Source organism: Corythoichthys intestinalis, chromosome 14 (assembly GCF_030265065.1).
Source record: "Corythoichthys intestinalis isolate RoL2023-P3 chromosome 14, ASM3026506v1, whole genome shotgun sequence".
NCBI classification, from domain to species: Eukaryota; Metazoa; Chordata; class Actinopteri; order Syngnathiformes; family Syngnathidae; genus Corythoichthys; species Corythoichthys intestinalis.
Genome location: NC_080408.1, coordinates 13764090 through 13786103, shown reverse-complemented (window position 1 = coordinate 13786103; position 22014 = coordinate 13764090). Strand labels below are relative to the sequence as shown.

The window sequence follows — 22014 nt, the reverse complement described above, 5'->3', positions numbered from 1 at the left end:
ACATGACACACGCGAAAAGAACGGCAGAGTTTATTATTTGACGCGAGACGCCACCCTCCTGCATCAATACTACTACCGGTAGCTAGAATCGGGCAGACCGGAAGTCACTCGTGTAAAAATACGGTGGATCCGGTCGATTTTCAAACGTAGGGGCAGTTTACACGGGGACTCTCCGAGAAGACGAAAAATTTCACATTAGCATCTATATGGTTCCATGTTTCCGTTTCCATTCGAACGATGTCGCAATTCCGCGTGAAAACGATGTAGTATTAATGCCAGGCCCTAGTGGGCAGTGTAGTTTTACAAGGGGGCAGCCAATGACGCACTTCCTTGACAACAACCTCCACAGACCGGAAACAGCGTATCCGCACACTGAAAGCCATGGCGACCACCGCCACGCGTTTTTTGGTTTGGATGGATGAGGAAGTAGAACTTTTACTACGCGCAACGTTGGATTATAAAGCTGCCTCAAAAGGTACAACAACGCAAACATTTGGCGCACTACACAAAGGACAAGCCAAAGTTCCGCCATGTTTGTTGTTGTGAATGTTTAGTAGCTGAGACTGCGCATGCCCAAAGTGACGTACGGGTGCGGGTGCGAGTGCCTACGTCATCGAAGCGAAGGCGGTTTTCATTCATATGAACGCGCTGCGACCCTCGAAATCGGATTCTTCCACTTTGGAAGCAGGATTCAGAATTTTTCGTTTCGCCGACACCATATGCACGCGAGGCGAGTCCGCAACTCAGTCATTGCGTCTTTGTGTCGCAGAGTCTCCATATAAACTGCCCCTAATATGCAATCGTAACCCACTTTTTGAGTCCATCAGATCTCTTGAGTGGTAGATCAGGGCACAGTTGACTTGTCTTTGTTGATTTACTGCTGTCTTCTCTGCTAAAATAATAACCAACTCGGCCCCGTGCTCAATACAAAACCCTCCTACCACAACAAAACAAGTAGGAACTAATATTCACATAGGAACTAAAGTTATACAACATAAAATATACAATATAAATGAATACTACATCACATTTGTATAATATAAACACATAATAAAATAAATAATAGCCCATTTAAATAAAATATATTGAAATGAGCTAAAACACCTGTAATTAAATAATAAGAATAATACAAAGATCCTGCTTACACAATTAAATTTATTAATTTCTGTGCGGCGCTTTAACTTGAGAAAATCCACCAAAAAAGATTTTGAAAACCGTTCATAAGAAAAAAAAATGATTCATTGAGTCATTTCATTTGTAAAATACATGTTAAAATCTTTGTCATTGGGATTGCTTTTCTCTTTAGCACAGGACTTCTTTTTACTTATTTCAGAAAGAAAGCTGATCAATTCGCGGGGTCTGAAAGACAAATTGTTGTTGGATTATCTTTAAATACCCGCTACTTTTTGAGCAGAATTCTAGCTTTGTATAGGCTAATGTTCCTATTGTTGAAAGCACAAAGGTGTGTAATAAACAACTAGCACATTTATATTTTGTTTTCTTGCTGTACCGAAAATGAACCGAACCGTGACCTCAAAACCAAGGTACGTACTGAAGCGAGGTTTTTGTGTACCATTACACCCCTAATTGATAGGCTAACTGATCATTGCAAAATAAATCTGTATTGAGTTGTACCAGTGTTTCTCAATTATTTTCTGTCCTCATAGGAAGACACTATGCGCTCATGTGCTGGTCCTCATGGGAAACGCAGTCTTCAAAAAACTATCACTTTTGTCAACGAGCGTCGCTAAAATCGACCAAAACTGAAAAGTTACCAAGTGTTGCTTTAAGACCACATTAACAAAACAAAAATGAAAATTGGGTAAAAGGGGGTAAACCTCGGTTCACTACATTTCTCACAGTTGAATTAACGTTAACAGCAGAAAATACATACAAAAGTGGAGGGCACTTCTCTCTAAGCAGCTTCCAACTCGAGTTTTGCAGGTTAGCAAATTCACAAAGTTTAATGTTATGCAAACTCTGATGCAGGTTGTAGCAAAATTTCAGTAGCAAAATTAGTGGTGTGTCCCTTACCTCATTAACATTGACGTCTTTTTACATTACGTGTAGTGGCTGCTGCTGACTGAAAAAAAAACTAATTCCCCACCTCTTTGAAGGGGGAGGATGAGACGGCATGTTGGCGACGTGTTATATTTACTTCGGGTCAGTGTGTGTGTGTGTGTGTGGGGGGGGGGTTCAAGTCATCAGCCACTCAAAAATGGACTAGCACATTCAGGAGTGAAAAAGAGGTAAATATAAGTGTGAGCATAATGAAAATAATTCACTTAATAATGGTCGGGTCAATTGTATCCTTACAACATATGGGAAGGCATTTTAAATTACCTATATAACTGAACTCATTATAAAATGCAAATCAGGTTGCTTAAAAGTTGGTGGGGACAATTTCAGCATCCTGAAAAGTTGGTAGTGTTATGTCCCTACCGTCCATACGCAAACCTACGCCCTTGTGTTAGACCTTCACACCTGAACATGAACCAAAAATGGGGCCTAGACTAAAAAAAAGTACTGTATAATGGATTGGTTGCTTCAGAATGATGATAAGAAAGTGACGCAGCAAAAGCATTGTGCACAATTTCAGAACTATTCAATCAACATCATGAAGAGCTCAAGTATACAGTCAACTTACAGACAGCAACAATTACAATAGCAAATGAGCAAGGCTAAGGACCTCTGATAATACTTCATATTTCAAGTACATTTGTGAGTGCAGGAAATGAAGGCCATATCATGTTTTCAGTATTTTTGTTTTTTGCAATAATTTTGTTTTGTGGGGCTCCTAGAAATGTGCCTTGTATTAATTAGGGTTTAACAAATAACTGTGGAAAACAGAGGTGGTTTGATCTTGACATACAGCATTACATAGTGGCTAATTTTTCCATGACACTTCAGACAAATATAGAATTTTACTGGGCTCGCTTAACATTTGATTTTTCACTATAATTGGATTCCATAATGAATAATGTATGTGTGGTTGATTCACATAACACCCAATCTGTTGTGCCAGCCATTTAACATCAGACCCACTCAAGGTGACTAATCCTTGAAATTCATATCTTTCAAATGTCAACAGCATCACTTGCACCAAGAGAGGCCGGATGACACTTTAAAGGGGATCTACTGTATGAAAAACATGTGACATGTGTATTAAAAAAAAATGTATGTCTGGAGAACCTGACCATACATTACATCTAGCCAACCATACGTCAGGTTCTTCAACCTATGGTAGGATATGATAAAATGATGCGGTGGAGATCTATTCATTTTCTATGCCACTTACCAATCGCCGAGTGAGTGGCTACATCTCAGTGGGCAACCATTTACCCAAATCCCCATGGTATGGACATGGTATTTGATTGCTAACCTTGTCAATGACAGTGAGTTAAAATGCTGCTGAGCGACTCATTTGGAAACTTTTGCTCTGATTGGCTGTTGGCTAGATCTCAGTGCGACACCGTTTACAGAAAAAACATAGTTTTTGCAAAGACGAAACAACGCAAAACGCTCAACCAACTGAGCTATCGAAGGCCTTTTTACAAGTGTTTGAGCATTTTTTCGAAATTTAAGAAAACAAGGTATTTGATTGCTAGCCTTGTCAATAACAGTGAGTGAGTTAAAATGCTGCTGAGGGAATCATTTGTAAACTTTTGCTCTGATTGGCTGTTGGCTAAATTTATCATACAAATATAGTTTTTGCAAAGCCAAAACAATTCAAAATGTTCCTTTAAGCCAGACTTGAACCAGCGATCTAAAAATATCAGCATTATTCTCCTGCAGTCCGGCGCTCTACCAAATGAGCTATTGCAGGATTATTTCATACACATGGGAGCATATTTTCAAAATTAAAAATTCATGCTACTTGATTTCTAGCAGTGTCAATGGCAGTGAGTGAGTTAATATGCTGCTGAGTGAATCATTAATAAACATTAACTCTGATTGGCTGTTGGCTAGATCTCAGCGGGCAACCATTTATCATACAAATATAGTTTTTCTAAAGCCTAAACAATGCCAAATGTTCCTTCGAGCCGGATTTGAACCAGCGACCTAAGGACATCAGCATTTATCGCCTAGAGTCCTCCGCTCTACCAACTGAGCAATCGAAGGTCTTTCGACAAAAATTTGAGTATTTTTTCGAAATTTAAGAAGACATGGCATATGAATGCTAGCCTTGTCAATGGTGTTATACTTGTATACGTAGCTCTTTTAGTGAGTGAGTGAAAACGCTGCTGAGTGGATCACTTTCAAATGTTTGCTCTGATTGGCTGTTGGCTAGATCTCAGTGGGCAACCATTTATCATACAAATATAGTTTTTGCAAAGCCGAAACAACACCAAATTTTCCTTCAAGCCGGAGTTGAACCAGCGACATCTGTATTTTTCCTCCTACAGTCCTCCGCTCTACCAACTAAGCCATCGAAGGTCTTTCTACAAAGATGCGAGCATTTTTTTGAAATTGCAGAAGACATGGTACTTGATCGGTAGTCTTGTCAATGGCAGTGAGAAAGTTAAAATGCTGCTGAGTGGATCATTTTTAAACGTTTGTTCTGATTGGCTGTTGGCTAGATCTCAGTGCGACACTATTTACTTAAAATACATAGTTTTTGCGCACCCGAAACACTCCTTCGAGCCGGACTTGAACCAGCGACCTAAGGATATCAGCATTTTTCTATCTACAGTCCTCTGCTCTACCAACTGAGCTATCGAAGGTCATTCTACACAGATGTGAGCATTTTTTCGAAATTGCAGAAGACATGGTACTTGATTGCTAGTCTTGTCAATGGCAGTGAGAAAGTTAAAGGGTATGTCATGCCCTGGGAAAATGTTAATATTCCATCATTTATCCATAAACGCATGCCTTTTGTATTCATATCATGCCACTTCGTGCAATTACACACAAGAAAATGAGAGAAATTTGGCTCGATTGTCAAGCTAAAACGACCGGCGCCCGAGATCTGGCAGATTGTGTGCGTGACGTCACGACAAGTGAAGAGAGTGCCACCGGCCACTAGGGGGGCAGCGCCTGTCTGCATCAATATAATTCCTTCTAGTGAGGGGAGAATTAGGGGTGTTTTGAGCTGTTTATGCTGATGCATTGTGTTCGTCCTCCACATATTCCTGGTTCCCTCATGAAACACCCCTCGTTGTCAATAAAAGAGAATTCAGAATTGTTTCTTCAACAAGAAAAAGGCTCAGTGCTTTAATACTGAATGGCGGCGATGATGGCAGACAATTTCGTTTCTATTTTCAGCGACGAATCCGACGTAGAAGGACGTAACGAATGTTCATCTAATGGTGACGAGGAGAGTTACGAAGCTTTAATCTGTGTTTTACATTACCAATTTGAGCCCAAACGAACGCCAATGCAGCGTAATGAAACGGTCATTGAGGGGAGCAATGACACTGATGAAACATCGGCAGCAGATCGTGTGGGAAACACCAATGATTTGTTTTGCATTTCTTTTTGTGAAGCTGATACACCGTGACTGCAAAATAAAGGAATGCATAGAATAATTATCATTTATTGCGCTATCATAGCTTTTCGCTCTCCCAACAGACACAAATATGAATGGGATCAGAGGATTTGTTCTATATATTTTACGAACGATCATTTATACATGTGTCCAGTCCTGTATCCAATGCGTGACATTTTTTTATTATAAAAGAGTACTCACTCTGGCCATTTCGAGCTTGGCTGCTCCCCTCCTTTGCTTAGCCTTAGCCTCCTTTGCTAGTCATCGTCCTCTTTCTTGATATCTCGGGACATTTAGGTGGCTGCGCGTGTATGGTCGGCACCGCATCTCCTTTGAGCAGCAATCTTTTAGTAAAATCCGATTTCACTTGTCCATAGTTCGAGAAGCTTTCAGGTGGAAAATGCGCACCACAGAAAAGTATGCCGGAGGCTGTGTCTAGAAAATTAGCCCTCTTTGCACGGACGAACTTTACCCATTGTCTGCGTAGTCCAGCTTTTTTTTTTCGCGTTCGGGAACTCATGGATACTATATTCCGATAAATAACTATTTGTACACCACATAGCACAGCAGTTTTGAACCATTTTTGTGATGTTTTCATCAAACAAACCCCAACGCTACTCTTTCGTCGTTAAAAAACAATGGCACCTGGCTCCGCCTCGACTGTCAATCACTTGTCGTGACGTCCCCACCCCATTCGGCTGTTTCCGGAACACTTTCGGGAATGTTCGTCATTTTCGATCTATTTTCGATAATTGCTCATTCATGTGATTGATTTTTTTGTTAACTTTATCAATATTTGTTATCTTGGCACATAACGGTTCTATTGATGTCCCACACCCCCTTTGCCGCTACATACCCTTTAATATGCTGCTGAGTGGATCATTTTTAAACGTTTGTTCTGATTGGCTGTTGGCTAGATCTCAGTGCGACACCATTTACTTAAAATGTATAGTTTTTGCGCACCCGAAACAACGCAAAACACTCCTTCGAGCCGGACTTGAACCAGCGACCTAAGGATACCAGCATTTATCTTCTACAGTCCTCCGCTCTACCAACTGAGCTATTTTACACAAATGTGCAGAGTTTTTCGAAATTTAAGGAGACATGGTATTTGATTTCTAGCCTTGTCAGTGGCAGTGTGTGAGTTAATATGCTGCTGAGTGAATCATTTGTAAACGTTTGCTCTGATTGGCTGTTGGCAAGCTCTCAGTGCGACACCATTTACTTAAAAAACATGGTTTTTGCAAAGCCAAAACTCTCCTTTGAGCTAGACGTGAACCAGCAACCTAAAGATATCTGCATTTACTTCCAACAGTCCTCTGCTTGACCACCTGAGCTATCAAAGAACTGTTTTGAGCAGATGGCAGCATTTTTTCGAAATTTAAAAAGACATGGTATTTGCTCTCTAGCAGTGTTAATGGCAGTGAGTGAGTTAATATTTGGATGAACGAATCATTTGTAAATGTTTGCTCTGATTGGTTGTTGGCTAGATCAGAAAACATAGTTTTTGCAAAGACGAAACAACGCGAAACGCTCCTTCGAGCCGGCAACCAGCATTTATCTTCAACAGTCCTCCACTCTATCAACTGAGCTAACAAAGGTCTTTTTACCAAACAATGAGCATTTTTTTCGAAATTTAAGAAGACATGGTATTTGATTTGCAGCCTTGTCAATGGCAGTGAGTGAGTTAATATGCTGCGGAGTGAATCATTTTTAAACGTTTGCTCTGATTGGCTGTTGGCTAGATCTCAGCGGGCAACCATTTTTCATACAAATATAGTTTTTCTAAAGCCAAAACAACGCCAAACATTCCTTCGAGCTGGACTTGAACCGCCGCCTCTAAATATCAGCATTTATCACCTACAGTCCTCCGCTCTACCAACTGAGCTATCAGAGGTCTGCTTTGGAGAATAATGAGCATTTTTTTCTAAATTTAAAAATTCACGATATTTGATTTCAAGCATCATTAATGGCAGTGACTAAGTTAATATGCTGCTGAGTGAATCATTTTTAAATGTTTGCTCTGATAGACTGTTGGCTATATCTCAGTGGACAGCCATTTATCATACAAACGTAGTCTTTGCAAAGCCAAATGTTCCTTCGAGCCAGACTTGAACCAGCAACCTAAGGATATCAGCATTTTTCTCCTACAGTCCTCCGCTCTACCAACTGAGCTATCGAAGGTCTTTTCACCAACCACTGAGCATTTTTTTTCGAAATTTAAGAAGACATGGTATTTGATTTCCAGCCGTGTCAATGGCATTGACTGAGTTAATATGCCTCTGAGTGGATCATTTTTAAAACGTTTACTTGTATTGGCTGTTGGCCAAATGTTCCTTCGAGCCAGACTTGAAGCACCGCCTCAAAATATCAGCATTTGTCACCTACAGTCCTCCGCTCTACCAACTGAGGTATTGAAGGTCTGTTTTACAGAATAATGAACATTTTTTCAAAATTTCAGATATTTGAATTCAAGCCTTATTAATGGCAGTGACTGAGTTAATATGCTGCTGAGTGAATCATTTTTAAAAGTTGCTCTGATTGACTGTTGGCTATATCTCAGTGGACAGCCATTTATCATACAAACGTAGTCTTTGCAAAGCCAAAACAACGACAAATGTTCCTTCGAGCCAGACTTGAACCAGCGGCCTAAGGATAACAGCATTTTTCTCCTACAGTCCTCCGCTCTTCCAACTGAACTATCGAAGGTCTTTTTACCAAGGAATGAGCATTTTTTTCGAAATTTAAGAAGACATGGTATTTGATTTCTTGCCGTGTCAATGGCAGTGACTGAGTTAATATGCTGCTGAGTGGATCATTTTTAAAACGTTTACTCTTATTGGCTGTTGGCTAGATCTCAGCGGGCAACCATTTTTCATACAAATATAGTTTTTCTAAAGCCAAAACAACGCCAAATGTTCCTTCGAGGCGGACTTGAAACACCACCTCAGAATATCAGCATTTATCACCTAGAGTCCTCCGTTCTTTCAACTGAGCTATCGGAGGTCTGTTTTATAGAATAATGAGCATTTTTTCAAAATTTAAAAATTCACGATATTTGATTTCAAGCCTTGTTAATGGCAGTGACTGAGTTAAAATGCTGCTGAGTGAATCATTTTTAAACGTTTGCTCTGATTGACTGTTGGCTATATCTCAGTGGACAACCATTTATCATACAAACGCAGCATTTTTCTCCTAGGGTCCTCCGCTCTACCAACTGAGCTATCGAAGGTATTTCCACAAAAATGAGCATTCTTTCGAAATTTAGGAAGACATGGTATATGATTGCTAGCCTTGTCAATGGTGAGTGAGTTAATATGCTGCTGAGTGGATCACTTTTAAACATTTGCTCTGATTGGCTGTTGGCTAGATCTCAGTGCGACACCATTTACTTAAAAAACATCGTTTTTGCAAAGACGAAACAACGCAAAACACTCCTTCGAGCCGGACTTGAACCAGCGACCTAAGGATATCAGCATTGATCTCCTACAGTACTCCGTTCTACCAACTGAGCTATCGAAGGTAATTTTTCCAAAAATATGAGCATTTTTTTTAAATGTAAGAGGACATGGTATTTGATTTCTAGCCTTGTCAATGGCAGTGAGTGAGTTAATATGCTGCTGAGTGAATCATTTGTAAACTTTTGCTGTGATTGGCTGTTGGCTAGATCTCAGTGCGACACCATTTATTTAAAAAACATAGTTTTTGGGCAGCCGAAACAACGCAAAATGCTTCTTTCAGCCAGAGACCTAAGGACATCAGCACTTATCTCCTACAGTCCGCCGCTCTACCAACTGAGCTATCAAAGGATGTTTTAACAGACCTCTTAGCATTTTTTTGAAATTTAACAATTCATATGTGATTTCTAGCAGTGTCCATGGCATATGGCGATATGAGTGGAGTTTGCTTTCTAAAGGGGTCCCAGAATTCCAGTGCGAGAACCTCTAACCTATACATATTAGCCAGAGAAAACTATTGCATAATACTGTATGTCTCCTTTAAGAACAAATTAAATTCTCATCAAAGTTAATAAACTCTTCGGAGCTAAACATGTTTGTGTCCTCTCTTTGCGGTGTAGTAGGCGCATTGGGGTTTGCATGGAGGCCACAAGTATACCAAGCGCTCGCCTCACTCCATATGGCAGGTGGCCAGGGAGTTTTATGATTAAAACCAGACTGTGCTTGCCCAAAAAGAAAAATACACTGCAGTTTCACATAGTCTGCACAAGAGGGAAGTACAGGAAGACTCCCAAAACATCTGTAAAAGGTGGTCTTTTTTTAATTTGGGAACATTTGACTGTCTACAGGGGCTTTCTCAGTGATGTAATGGGTAATCACAATGAGAAGAAAAGTTGGCGATGGGATAATGATAGCAATTTTGAGTCAATCTTTGATCATTTCGTAAATATGACGACGCTGTTGTGTCACATGACTTCAGGCAATTGGCCACTAAGGTCTACTTGTGCCAAAATGTGCATCTCAGCTGCCGCCAGCTCTCAATTCAGGCATGACTAATGCACACTGCAAAAAAAAGTCTGCGTTTCACGATTTTATCTGCCTTGTGTCCCCGGATTTTATTGCTGAATGGCCAAAAACATCAAATGTAATTACCTGCCGGCTTGAAAGTCTCAAAAAAGCAGACATTCATAACGACACGCACTTTTTAAGAGGTGGCCAAACTGCTCATACGTTGCATTTGAGGGGGAGGATGACAATTACTGGAAGATCTTCACTATTTATATTTTCATTATCAAGAGCACTGGGGAAAAACTACACACAAAATAGTTAAAACTTTGTTTTTTTCCCCCTAAATTACTGTATTCTAAATTGTTTTGCCTTGTCTAAACTAGACTGCTTTCACAGCGTGGACTGGGAAGGCATGTGACAACAACAAATGCAGACACACTGCCCTCCCTGCTACCCACACAAAGACTACACACGCACACATAAAGATCAAAAACACATAAAACACCCTTTTTAGTCACAGGCAAGAGAGTGGCAATTCAGTTCCTGACTATGAGTAAGCTTCCTGTAAACAAGATCAACGTCACTGGTAACATCAACACTGTAAAGCTCTAAGGGAATAAGCGCTGCTAGACAGAACTCCAACATCACAAAATATTTGAATTTAGTTGTCATCAATTCCATCCAAACAGTTTATTGTCTTCATTTTGTAACGTTTCATTTAGCTTCCCTTCTTTCAATACATTTATGTGAATGCTAGATTACTTTTTCCATTTCAGCCTCTACTGTATATGCTATCATGTCAATCTAACCTTCTAACCTCTAATCTTCTAAGTTCTAACCTTCTCTGGGCCTTCAAGAAGTAGTAGTATGACATAAATAATATTATAAATTGGACTGTTTCTTTCACTTCGATTATGCTTAGAATTTGCCTTACTTTTATCAGTTGTTCAGAGCAAAACCTGTTACAGCCAAAGTAGCCAAAGTAGGGTTGGACATCATTTGAATTTAAACGGTTCCGATTCCATGTTTCGATTCCGGTTCCAAACGATTCTCGATTCTGATTTTTTTTAATAGGCAGGGTAAAAAAAATGGCATAGTTTATATTAATTTCTTAAAGGGTATGAAAACGCAAAGGGGATGTGAGACATCAATAGAACCGTTATGTGCCAAGATAACAAATATTGATAAAGTTAACAAAAAAATCAATCACATTAATGAGCAATTATTAAAAATGACGAATATTTCTGAAAGTGTTCCGGAAACAGCCGAATGGGGCGGAGACGTCATAACAAGGAAACAAAAGGTCGAGGCAGGTGCCATCGTTGTTTATCGACGAGAGAGTTGCGTTCGTGTTTTATCAAAAAATCGCTAAAATGGTTCAAACCTGTCATGCTATGTGGTTTACAAATAGCCATTTGTCGCAATGTAGTACCCATGAGTTCCCGAACGCGAGAAAAAGAGCTGGACTACGCAGACAATGAGTAAAGTTTGTCAGTGCTAAGAGGGCTAATTTAGCAATTTTACAGGGAAACGGGAACTTGACGAGCCAGAAGATGTGCCTACAACCTCAAAGAAAACAAAATTTATGCTACTTCCCAATCACTAAAGACCCACGAACTGCGAAGGAGTGAATTCGTGACCCGTATGTGAATAAATCGAGTGATTCGAGCATGTCTGTGGAACAGGAATATCAGCTTGTAGAGATCGCAAATCACGGCGACTTAAACGTACATTTGAGACAACAACTCTACCGAAGTTCTGGATTAAAGTCATTTCGGAATATCCCGACATCGCTTGGAGCGCGCTGAATACTGTGCTACAATTTCCAACATCGCTAGCTTGATGCTAGCTTCTCTCACTCTCCCATCTCGTCTCAACGAAACAAACTCAGCCCTCCCACTGATTCACCGGGTGAGTTGTATTTTTTCCCTGCACTTAACACGACGGGGCTAAAAACAAATGCTATTTTATATTTGCTGTATTTTTCTGCCGCACATTGCCGGTGTTCTGACAAAGTTGGCATGCGCGTAACGTTAAAAAGGACCGCGAATGCAGCGATTCCTAAGTACACACTACAAACTGTCTTTAAAGAAAGGAATATTAACTTACGTTTGCCATGTTTGGCGCACACAACAACTGCACGTAGCCCTCTCACTTAACGACTTTGCCGTGTCGTTAAGCGTTAATTTACGCCATTTCTGTGTTGCACATGTATGTTTGTGATGTAAATAGTTTTTTAGCACCATTGGATAACATTGAGAGTCCAACTGAATATAAAAGAGGGACACCGGTCCGTGAAAAAAAGACCCAAATCACACCGGTCCGTGGTGCAAAAAAGGTTGGGGACCCCTGCTCTAATCCCATTCATATTTGTGTCGGTTGGCAGAGCGAAACCGATGATAGCATATTAAATGATAATTATTCTATACATTACTTTATTTTGCGGTCACGGTGTATCAGCTTCACAAAAAGAAATGCAAAACAAACCATTCGGTGATTCTGTTGCCGCCGGTGTTTCATCAGTGTGATTGCTCCCCTCAATGATCCTTTCATTAGGCTGCATCGGCTTTCGTTTGGGCTCAAATTGATAACCCAAAACACCAAAGAAAGGTTCATAACTCTCCTCGTCACCATTAGAAGAATGTTCGTTACGTCGGATTCGTCGCTGCAACTAGAAACGTAATTGTCCGCCATCATCGCCGCCATTCAGTACTAAAGCACTGAGCCGGTTGTTTCCTTGTTTTGATGTCACGCACTCTATCTGCCAGATTTCTGGGATCTCGGGGGCGGGTCTTTTTAGCTTGAAATTGACCCAAATTTCTCTCATTTTCATGGTGTTGCGATGTGTGTAATTACACGAAGTGACATGATATGAATCCAAAAGGCATGAGTTTATGGATAAATGATGGAATATGAGCATTTCCCCAGGTGTTGACATACACTTTAACTTCTTGAATATTTTTTTGATTATATCAACTTTCAATCAAATTTGCTATTAATTTCTCACAGGGCTATTTTTAATTTGTATGTAAATATATTTTTCAAAAGCTCACGGAGAAAACATTTACACATATTCTTTTGCCTATGTTTTAGAGTGTCTTATGCTGCAGGCATTTTTACATGTTATTGAGCTCTCACTAATGGGCTAACCTGGTGCAGAATATCAAACAAACAAACAAACAAAAAAACTCTTTGTTCAACCCATTCCAGATTAGCAGCGGGTACAGTATAAAATCAAAGTTTTTGTTGAGGAAAATGATCATATCAGCCTTCTCAGGCAGTAAGCGTGAGCGTTCTGGACAGCAGTGAAGTATGTGAAAAAAACTTAATGATGCTGGTTGATACGATGGAGTATTAGGGCCAAATTGATAATTAAAATTTTTTTTTTAAATGACTACGAAATTAGTTATACTATTGCTACGAGAAAAAGTCGCAAATATTACGTAGAGGTAAGGTAGTTGTGAGCCGCTACGCACTTTACATACATATATCTTAGCTGGGAGCTACGACGAAGTGTTGGTATAAATTCTTCTTTTGATTATAATTTGCTGTACATGAGGCAAAATAATGATTCCCTTATTTGTAAAACCGATTCTAAAAACAAAAGATGGTTTTAATACTGTTGATTTAAGGCAATGTAGCTGCTTATATAGCCACATTAGCTCGACGTAATAATAAGACTTATTCTCGTACTATTCTATCAGTCCATCCATCATTTACCGCTTAATCCGGGGTCAGGTCGCGGGGGCAGCAGAAGATAGACGTAATTGTTTTACTTACCAAGTTCTGACTGGTTAGAGGGCCAGCGCACCGTGTCAAATACGTGGCACTCAGCTATGCAATACTCGGCGCTTGTATTCCATGAAGCCGGAGGTGTTTAATCATATTGGTTGTGCAGCAACCTTTGCATGATATAGCTGTGTTGCAAATGTTGTACTGAGCTGACTGGTCATTTTTCTTCGTGAAGTTGAGCCAAACTTTTGAGCGCCACCGCACAGTGTCTACGATTGAAATCAAGTTGCATTGCACAAACACACACTTCATGTGGCTTCTTTTTCGTGGTGTTCGGCAGCTATTTTTCCCGGTCGGCGGTCAAAGCATCGAAACTTGGAATCGAAATTTTAAAATTCAATGGTTCCGTGAGAATCGGAGTGTTAGTCCCGGATTCCATCGATGCTCCGTGCACGATGCTCAAAGCTAATCTGTTTACCTGTGTAACCTGCATACAGCAACACATGCAATAACATGCCTATCTTGGATGTATTTAATTTTATGGTTTGTCATGTTTGGGGTTGGGCATCTTTTGAAATTGAACTATTCCGGTTACGATGACGATTCCACGTTTCGATTCTGGTTCCGAACAATTCTCGATTCCGATTCTATGAATAGGCAGGGTAAAAAATGCATAGTTTATAGTAATTTCTTAACTTCTCGATTATTTGTTTGACTATATGAACTTTCAATCAAATTTGCTATGAATTTCTCACAGAGCTATTTTTAACTTCATATCAGTTTTTGAACTTGAATATGATGAAGTGTCTTTCCTCAGGAGTGCACTTTCAGAAAGGTGTTTATTTTTCAAAAGCTCACGGAGAAAACATTTACAGATATTGTTTTGCCTATGTTTTAGAGTGTCTTATGCTGCAGGCATTTTTACATGTTATTTAGCTCCCACTAATTGGCTAACCTGGTGCAGAATATCAAACAAACAAACAAACAAACAAAAAAGCAACTTGTAAAACCCAGACCAGATTAGCAGCGGGATATCTGCCTTCTCAGGCAGTAAGCGTGAGCGTTCTGGACAGCAGAGAAGTACGTGAAAAAAAACTTGCACATTGATACGATTGAGTATTAGGGACAAACTGATCATTTAAAAAAAAAACTAGGGGTGTCAAACGGTTAAAATTTTTAATCGAGTTAATTACAGCTTAAAAATTAATTAATCGGAATTAATCGCAATTAATCGCAATTCAAACCATCTATAAAATATGCCATATTTTTCTGTAAATTATTGTTGGAATGGAAAGATAAGACACAAGATGGATATACAGTATACACTCAACATACGGTACATAAGTACTGTATTTCTTTATTATAACAATAAATCCACAAGATGGCATTACCATTATTAACATTCTGTTAAAGCGATCCCTGGATAGAAAGACTTGTAGTTCTTAAAAGATAAATTTTAGTACAAGTTATAGAAATTTTAGATTAAAACCCCTCTTCATGTTTTCATCAATCAAAAAAATAAACTAGTAGCCCGCCATTGTTGATGTCAATAATTACTTACACAATGCTCATTGGTGCTGAAGCCTATAAATCAGTCGCACCCAAGCGGCAGCAGAGGGCGGCAAAACTCCGAAAAACACAACAAGTACTCCTTTCACTTTATTGTCATTTTAATCTGTTTGAGCGGGGCATTTGTGCGTTAATTGCGTCAAATATTTTAACGGGATTAATTTTAAAAAATTAATTACCGCTGGTTAACGCGATAATTTTGACAGCCCTAAGGGGTAAGGTAATTGTGAGCCGCTACGCACTATCTTAGCTGGGAGCTACAACGAAGTGTGAGTATAAATTCATCCTTTGATTATAATTTATTGTAGATGAGGCAAAATAATGATTTCCTTTTTGTAAAACCGATTCTAAAAGCAAAAGATAAAAAAAATTGCATGGTTTATATTACAGTCTTAAATTCTCGTGGATTTTTAAAATTATATGAACTACTCACAGGGCTAATTTTAAATTATATATAAATATCAGTCTTTAAACTTGTGCATTTTTTTTCACTCGGCGGTCAGGGCATCGAAACCTGGAATCGAAATTTTAAAATTCGAACGATTCCGGGAGCATCGGAGTGGTAGAACCAGTTCCCATCGATGCTCAATACTCGATTCCCAACCCTAGTCAGGTTAGATAAATATTGGTTCTGAAAGTTTCCAGCTGATGTGTCACAATTGTGTTTTGTATAATATTGATGTTTTTTATAACTATGACGTGATGGATATAGTCCAGTAAACCCCATTGAAAGTCCACATCTCAAGACTAAGAAAGGAGTCCTGTTGTTTGTGAACTTACCATAAGTTGTCCCTCTCCTTGGTCTGACGTTGACCTCTACTCGCTGCCACAGGGTATCACGTTTCAGGTGCCTTATGCAACAGGGGCAGACCACTGCTGCCACCACCTCTCCCTTTCTTCATACAACGCTGTCGTTTTGGCGGCCTCTCCAGGCAGGGGTCTTTCCTACTTTGCTAGATGGCTGTGAGTCCTTGTTGCATCGACCATTCTGCGGGTACAACGGAGGCTTTAGTGTCCTCGCGTACATCGTTGTGCTGTTCCTGATGATGACTTCAGGGTTTAAGTTCTGAGAATGGGACTCCTGGTGTTCTGCTTTGTGGTCAGGGTACGGTATAGGCGGATGCCCATTTATGTGTGTGTGGTCCTTAGTGTGACCAGGTGGGGTGAAACAGCGGGTTTTGACTACTGACGCCATGTGAACAGGGGACGGAGAATTTGTTTTCAGGATGATGCGGTCCTCATCTGAACGCCTCGAACAGTTGACCAAGATGGACTTGCGACTGGACGGAGGAGACATTGCAAATTCGCCTCCAAGAGCAGCGGTCTGAACAGCGACGTGAACTTTGCCTGATGAACCACAAGTGATGCTTTTCGGCTTCTCGCCAAGGTCCATATTAGCTGTGAGATGATCAATCTGCTCAATTACCTGGTGGAAAAAAATATATCTTATAGAGCTGTACTGATATTCTGAATCTTTTAGAACCTTACAGTTCAACAAAAGTGTTTGTAATGTTTCTGTTGGGAAAGTACTGGACATTTGGATTTGCAGCTTCCTGGGGAAGTTCCTTTTCTGTTCTGGCATGACTGGTTTTCACTGACCACTAACCTCACAAATGATTTATGTAAATGGACAAGAATTCCCCCAAACTATGTTATTTTCTTTCAAGGAAACTGTGACCAGGTATATGCTATAATCAGGGGTGCACATAATTTTTTTGCCCAGGTTCTTAGAGGAGGACCTGAAGATGTGACTTGGTCCTCATTGAGCTTGAGGCCTGATGCGATAAATTTATGACAAGCTTTACTTAGAGCCAATTAACTTTAATTAATTATATTAACAATTAATGCTTGATTAACATCAACTGGCACAACAAAATTGCCATTACTTTGAAGTGAAATGTAAAGAAATAAACATAAAAGCACCAATTCAAAATAAAGGGCATTATGCGGCTCCCACATTAACTCCAAGCCTTTTTAAAAGTGGGATGTCCTCCTCATAAAACCTCATTGAACGTGCATGTTTAGCTTTGTAAAATGCGAGCAAAAACACGTTTGTCAGTGCATGTCGCTGTTCATTACCTTTATTCCGCCCTATTCCGCCACTTGTCCATAGGGCGAGTGGGGTCCTGTTTGACATCAATAGTTTGCTTAATTGCCACATGCTCTGTTTTTTTTCGTGCTTTTCAAAGTTTGGATGGCTGAAATTCTTTGACCCTACATAAAATGCACTGCTTTTATCGGCGACATTGGGATTCTCACGGCACATTTTATACCGCATTTCCGTGCGAGCATCATTTGCTTCTAGCCATGGTACCTCCTGTAGCCACTTTTCAGCAAAAGGCCTTTTTTTCGGTAGCTCCGGTGACGTCTCTGTCATCTGTCTGTCTTTTGACGGGGGTGGGGGAACACGGAAGTAATTACTCAGTGTAGCCTGCCTCTTCGACATTTTGAGAAGTTGTTTTCTCGTGTGCGCCGCAAATACAGTGGTCAGCCATCGGTACGCAAAAGCGTATGGAAGCCGTTGAGGGCCAGCGCGTTTGTCTACGTCCAGTACGCATGCGCGCATGCGGACCACTTATGTGCACCCCTGGCTATAATGCTTTGCTAGTAAGTACAATTTGTTTGTAGATACAGTGGGGCAAATAAGTATTAATCAACCACTAATTGTGCAAGTTCTCCCTGTAATTATCAACAGGGGTAAACTTTAACCATGAGAGACAGAACGTGGAAAAAAACACAGAAAATCACATTGTTTGATTTTTAAATAATTTATTTCCAAATCATGGTGGAAAATAAGCATTTGGTCGATACCAAAAGTTCATCTCAATACTTTGTTATATACCCTTTGTTGGCAATAACGGAGGACAACCGTTTTCTGTAACTCTTCACAAGCTTTTCACACACTGTTGCTGGTATTTTGGGCGATTCCTCCATGCAGATCTCCTCTAGGGCAGTGATGTTTTGGGGCTGTCGTTGGGCAACACGGACTTACAACTCCCTCCACAGATTTTCTATAGGGTTGAGATCTGGAGACTGGCTAGGCCACTCCAGGACCTTGAAATGCTTCTTACAAAGCCACTCCTTTGTTGCCCTGGCTGTGTGTTTGGGATCATTGTCATGCTGACAGACCCAGCCACATCTCATCTTCAATGCCCTTGCTGATGGAAGGAGATTTTCACACAAATTCTCTCGATACATGGCCCCATTCATTCTTTCCTTTACACACATCAGTCGTCCTGGTCCCTTTGCAGAAAAACAGCCCCAAAGCATGATGTTTCCACCCCCATGCTTCACAGTAGGTATGGTGTTCTTCGGATGCAATTCAGTATTCTTTCTCCTCCAAACATGAGAACCTGTGTTTCTACCAAAAAGTTCTATTTTGGTTTCATCTGACCATAACACATTCTCCCAGTCCTCTTCTGGATCATTCAAATGCTCTCTAGTGAACCGCAGACGGGTCTGGACGTGTACTGGCTTCAGCAGGGGGACACGTCTGGCAGTGCAGGATTTGAGTCCCTGGCGGCGCATTGTGTTACTGATAGTAGCCTTTGTTACTGTGGTCCCAGCTGTCTGTATGTCATTCACTAGGTCCCCCCGTGTGGTTCTGGGATTTTTGCTCACCGTTCTTGTTATCATTTTGACGCCACGGGGTGAGATCTTGCATGGAGCCCCAGATCGAGGGATATTATCAGTGCTCTTGTATGCCTTCCATTTTCTAATAATTGCTCCCACAGTTGATTTCTTTATACCAAGCGTTTTACCTATTGCTGATTCAGTCTTCCCAGCCTGGTGCAGGTCTACAATTTTGTCTCTGTTGTCCTTCGACAGCTCTTTGGTGTCGGCCATAGTGGACTTTGGAATGTGACTGAATGAAGTTTTGGACGTGTGTCTTTTATACCGATAATGAGTTAAAACAGGTGCCATTAATAGAGGTAACGAGTGGAGCCTCGTTAGAAGAAGATAGACAGCCAGAAATCTTGCTTGTTTGTAGGTGACCAAATGCTTATTTTCCACTCTAATTTGGAAATAAATTCTTTAAAATCTTTAAAATCAAACAATGTGATTTTCTGGGTTTTTTCCCCACATTCTGTATCTCATGGTTGAGGTTTACCCATGTTGATAATTACAGGCCTCTCTAATATAAAAGTAAAAGTAGGAGAACTTGCACAATTGGTGGCTGACTAAATACTTATTTGCCCCACTGTATGTACTTTTTTTTATTTTTATTTTTTAATCATCAGATCGACCGTGTGTTAACAAACTGGCAATGAACTGTACTGTTACTGTGTGTGATTTCATCTGTTTGGGTATTTGTGGACCTAAATGTCTATTAAAAAAAGTTTGGACAAAACCTCCACTAAAGACGCCTACCTCTTTCATCTCCACGTGAACTTGCTTCAAGCCACCCAAGACGTCCTCCAGATCTGTCACCACTTGTCGGATCTGATCACGCACCGAATCCTGCCCCCTTGGATGCTCTGTCAAATCCGAACCTTGGCAATTATGCTGGCTAGCAACAGACGCTTCTGAGCTGATAACAACTCGACTTCGGACGCAAAGCCCATTCTGTTTGTCTCGGTGCAAATGCTTTTGTGGAACTTCCGTGGGGAAGAAGGCTTTCTGAATGGCTCCATTACAAGTCTCTACTGATCCACCAGAACCCTGATGAGTTTCTCTTTTCTTTGAGGGTCCAGGGTTTGGCATGTAGTGCCCGTTAAACATGGAAAAGGGATGATCCAAATGGCCATTTTGCTGGGTGCAATAAGAAGTATCCTTATCTTTCTTTACAAATGTATCGCAGTGTGCCAACATTGCACATTCATACGCTTGACCATTGACACGTAGATGAGGGAGTGGATGCGGTATCCGGACATGAAAGGGGTGTGCCCTGGTGTGGTTGTATGTGGTCACACAGTCACACTGCTCCCTGAAAGACTGGCAGTGTCTCACGCAAGGCTCCGGCGAGTGGCTCCACTGAGCTGGGTTTAACTCCCACGGGGGACTGAGTCGGGCCAAGTCATCTGACTGGCTGTGAGGGTCATGCCCCAGAAACATGGGCTTTTTCTGAGTGCTGCAATGACCAACTATGAATGTCCTCCCCATCACCTCTTTAACACGAAGAGGCTGAGTGTCTCTACGGCCATCCAGATGTGGGTGGTCTGGCTGTTTGCCGGACGCTCCTTGGAACCCTGGCTCAGCATGGCGGGTGCAGCGCTGGCAAGGGCACGGGCCAACAGTACCATTGGGCTGGAGAAGTCGCCTATGTCCAGTTGCTTGCACGCCTTCTGTGTACATATCCAAAGAGGCTCGCATGGAAAAAGACTCCGAAAAACCTCTCCTGGCTCCGTGAAGTCCCGTCATTCACTCATTCTGTTTTCCTCATCTAGTGCCTCCCGAAGAGAAAAGTTCTCTTCAGCTCCCCCCGACCAAACCACCTCTTTTCCCTCCTCCCAAGTGGTCTCCCTCCCCTTCCTTCCTGTCTGTTGTTTCCCCCCACTTCTCCTCTCTAGCCTTTTCTTTCCCTTTCTTTCCTTCTCTCAACTTTTTCCTTCTTCTCTTCTGAACGCCCCCTCTCCTCCTTGTCCCTTCTTCCCTCCCTCTCTTGTCTTTCTTTCTACCTCTCACGCTTCCCTGTTCCGCCTCACTTACTGCCTCAGGAGTCTCTCTCTCTTTCTCTCTCTATCGCTGTCTCTCTGTATTCCGGCTTGTCTCCCTTCCCGCTACTCTCCTCCTTCTCGTTTTCCTCCTTCTCACGTTTTTGTTACGCTTATTCTTACTGTCCCTCACATAAAGTTAGCTGTACCTGGATTTTTGTAGCCCCTCTGTCGTCTCTGTGTGAAATCCAGAAGTCCTGCTGTAATGACTCCAAATGGCTTTGAACCTCTCTAAGAAACAGGGTTGAAATCAGGAGCCCAACTCATTATCCCAACTGAAGTCCTGCAATGCACGACGCAATTAAAACGCTGCCCGAGATTCCTTGGTCAGAGACGGAGCAAGAGAGGAGGGGATTGTAAGGAAGCGGGTGGGAGGAGAGAAGCAAAAAGGGGGTAGGTGGGGTTTCCAACAACATCGACATGGATTTAGGCAGCACTCTCACTCAAGGAGACATTGACACTGCTTGGAACATTTCGCACAAACCACTCATGCATTAATTAAGCCTGCTTTTGTATTTCCTGTCAAGTTGCCACTCGTGTTGTTGTTGTTTGTACTTGTTGTTGGTGAGTATACTATCATTTTGAGCTCTTCCTCAATTATTTGTGGACAAATCACAGTGAAATTTAGTAGGTCTATTCATGAGCTCCATATGCATCGATCCTCGGAGCCCGAGTTTTGATTTGTTGTTTATATCAGGGCCTATTAATTAGATACGGAATCACGCATAGTCTAAAGTTTTACCGGTAGAAAGCAGCTTTTTGTTGATTAGAAATATGCTAGTGGAGACCTTCAGCCTGCAGAGCACACAAATGATTGTTTAATCGTCAAGAACTTTAAGTTTTAACAGTAACAATAAAATTAAAGTATTTTCAGAAATTTCATGCATTGTTAGAAGAACTACTGGACTAAATTGTACAGTATGAATCAAAGATGTCCGATCACTCCATTTTCAAAGTATCGGAATCGACAAAAAAATATCGGACATGCCTTTTTTTAATTTTTTTTTTTTTTTTAATCGTTTTCTAATTGTATTTAACGTTACAGACAAAATGTCTTACACTCATCCAGAGTCTTTAGTTTTGGCTTAAAGTTGGGCTATCAAAT

At 40.9% G+C, this 22014-nt stretch overlaps 1 protein-coding gene and 4 non-coding genes across 6 annotated transcripts in view; all 5 read right to left on the bottom strand.

Annotated features, from left to right (window-relative positions):
* LOC130929472 (uncharacterized) overlaps positions 1-21226 on the bottom strand; it is a 29346-nt gene extending 8120 nt beyond the window's left edge. For both annotated transcript variants that reach the window (XM_057856620.1, XM_057856619.1), the window contains exons 1-2: positions 19627-21226; positions 16036-16681 (exon numbers count right to left, since the gene is read on the bottom strand). In XM_057856620.1, coding sequence (XP_057712603.1) covers positions 16154-16681; positions 19627-20616 — 1518 coding nt within the window. In that variant the 5' untranslated portion in view covers positions 20617-21226 and the 3' untranslated portion in view covers positions 16036-16153. The remainder of the gene's footprint in view (positions 1-16035; positions 16682-19626) is intronic.
* Positions 4636-4724, bottom strand: trnay-gua (transfer RNA tyrosine (anticodon GUA)). Its single transcript is given in 2 exon segments — positions 4636-4671; positions 4688-4724. It is a non-coding gene; the product is annotated as a tRNA-Tyr (tRNA).
* trnay-gua (transfer RNA tyrosine (anticodon GUA)) lies at positions 7585-7672 on the bottom strand. Its single transcript is given in 2 exon segments — positions 7585-7620; positions 7636-7672. It is a non-coding gene; the product is annotated as a tRNA-Tyr (tRNA).
* trnay-gua (transfer RNA tyrosine (anticodon GUA)) lies at positions 8110-8197 on the bottom strand. The gene is given in 2 exon segments: positions 8110-8145; positions 8161-8197. It is a non-coding gene; the product is annotated as a tRNA-Tyr (tRNA).
* On the bottom strand, positions 8924-9011 carry trnay-gua (transfer RNA tyrosine (anticodon GUA)). The gene is given in 2 exon segments: positions 8924-8959; positions 8975-9011. It is a non-coding gene; the product is annotated as a tRNA-Tyr (tRNA).
* Positions 21227-22014: the final 788 nt, after the last annotated feature.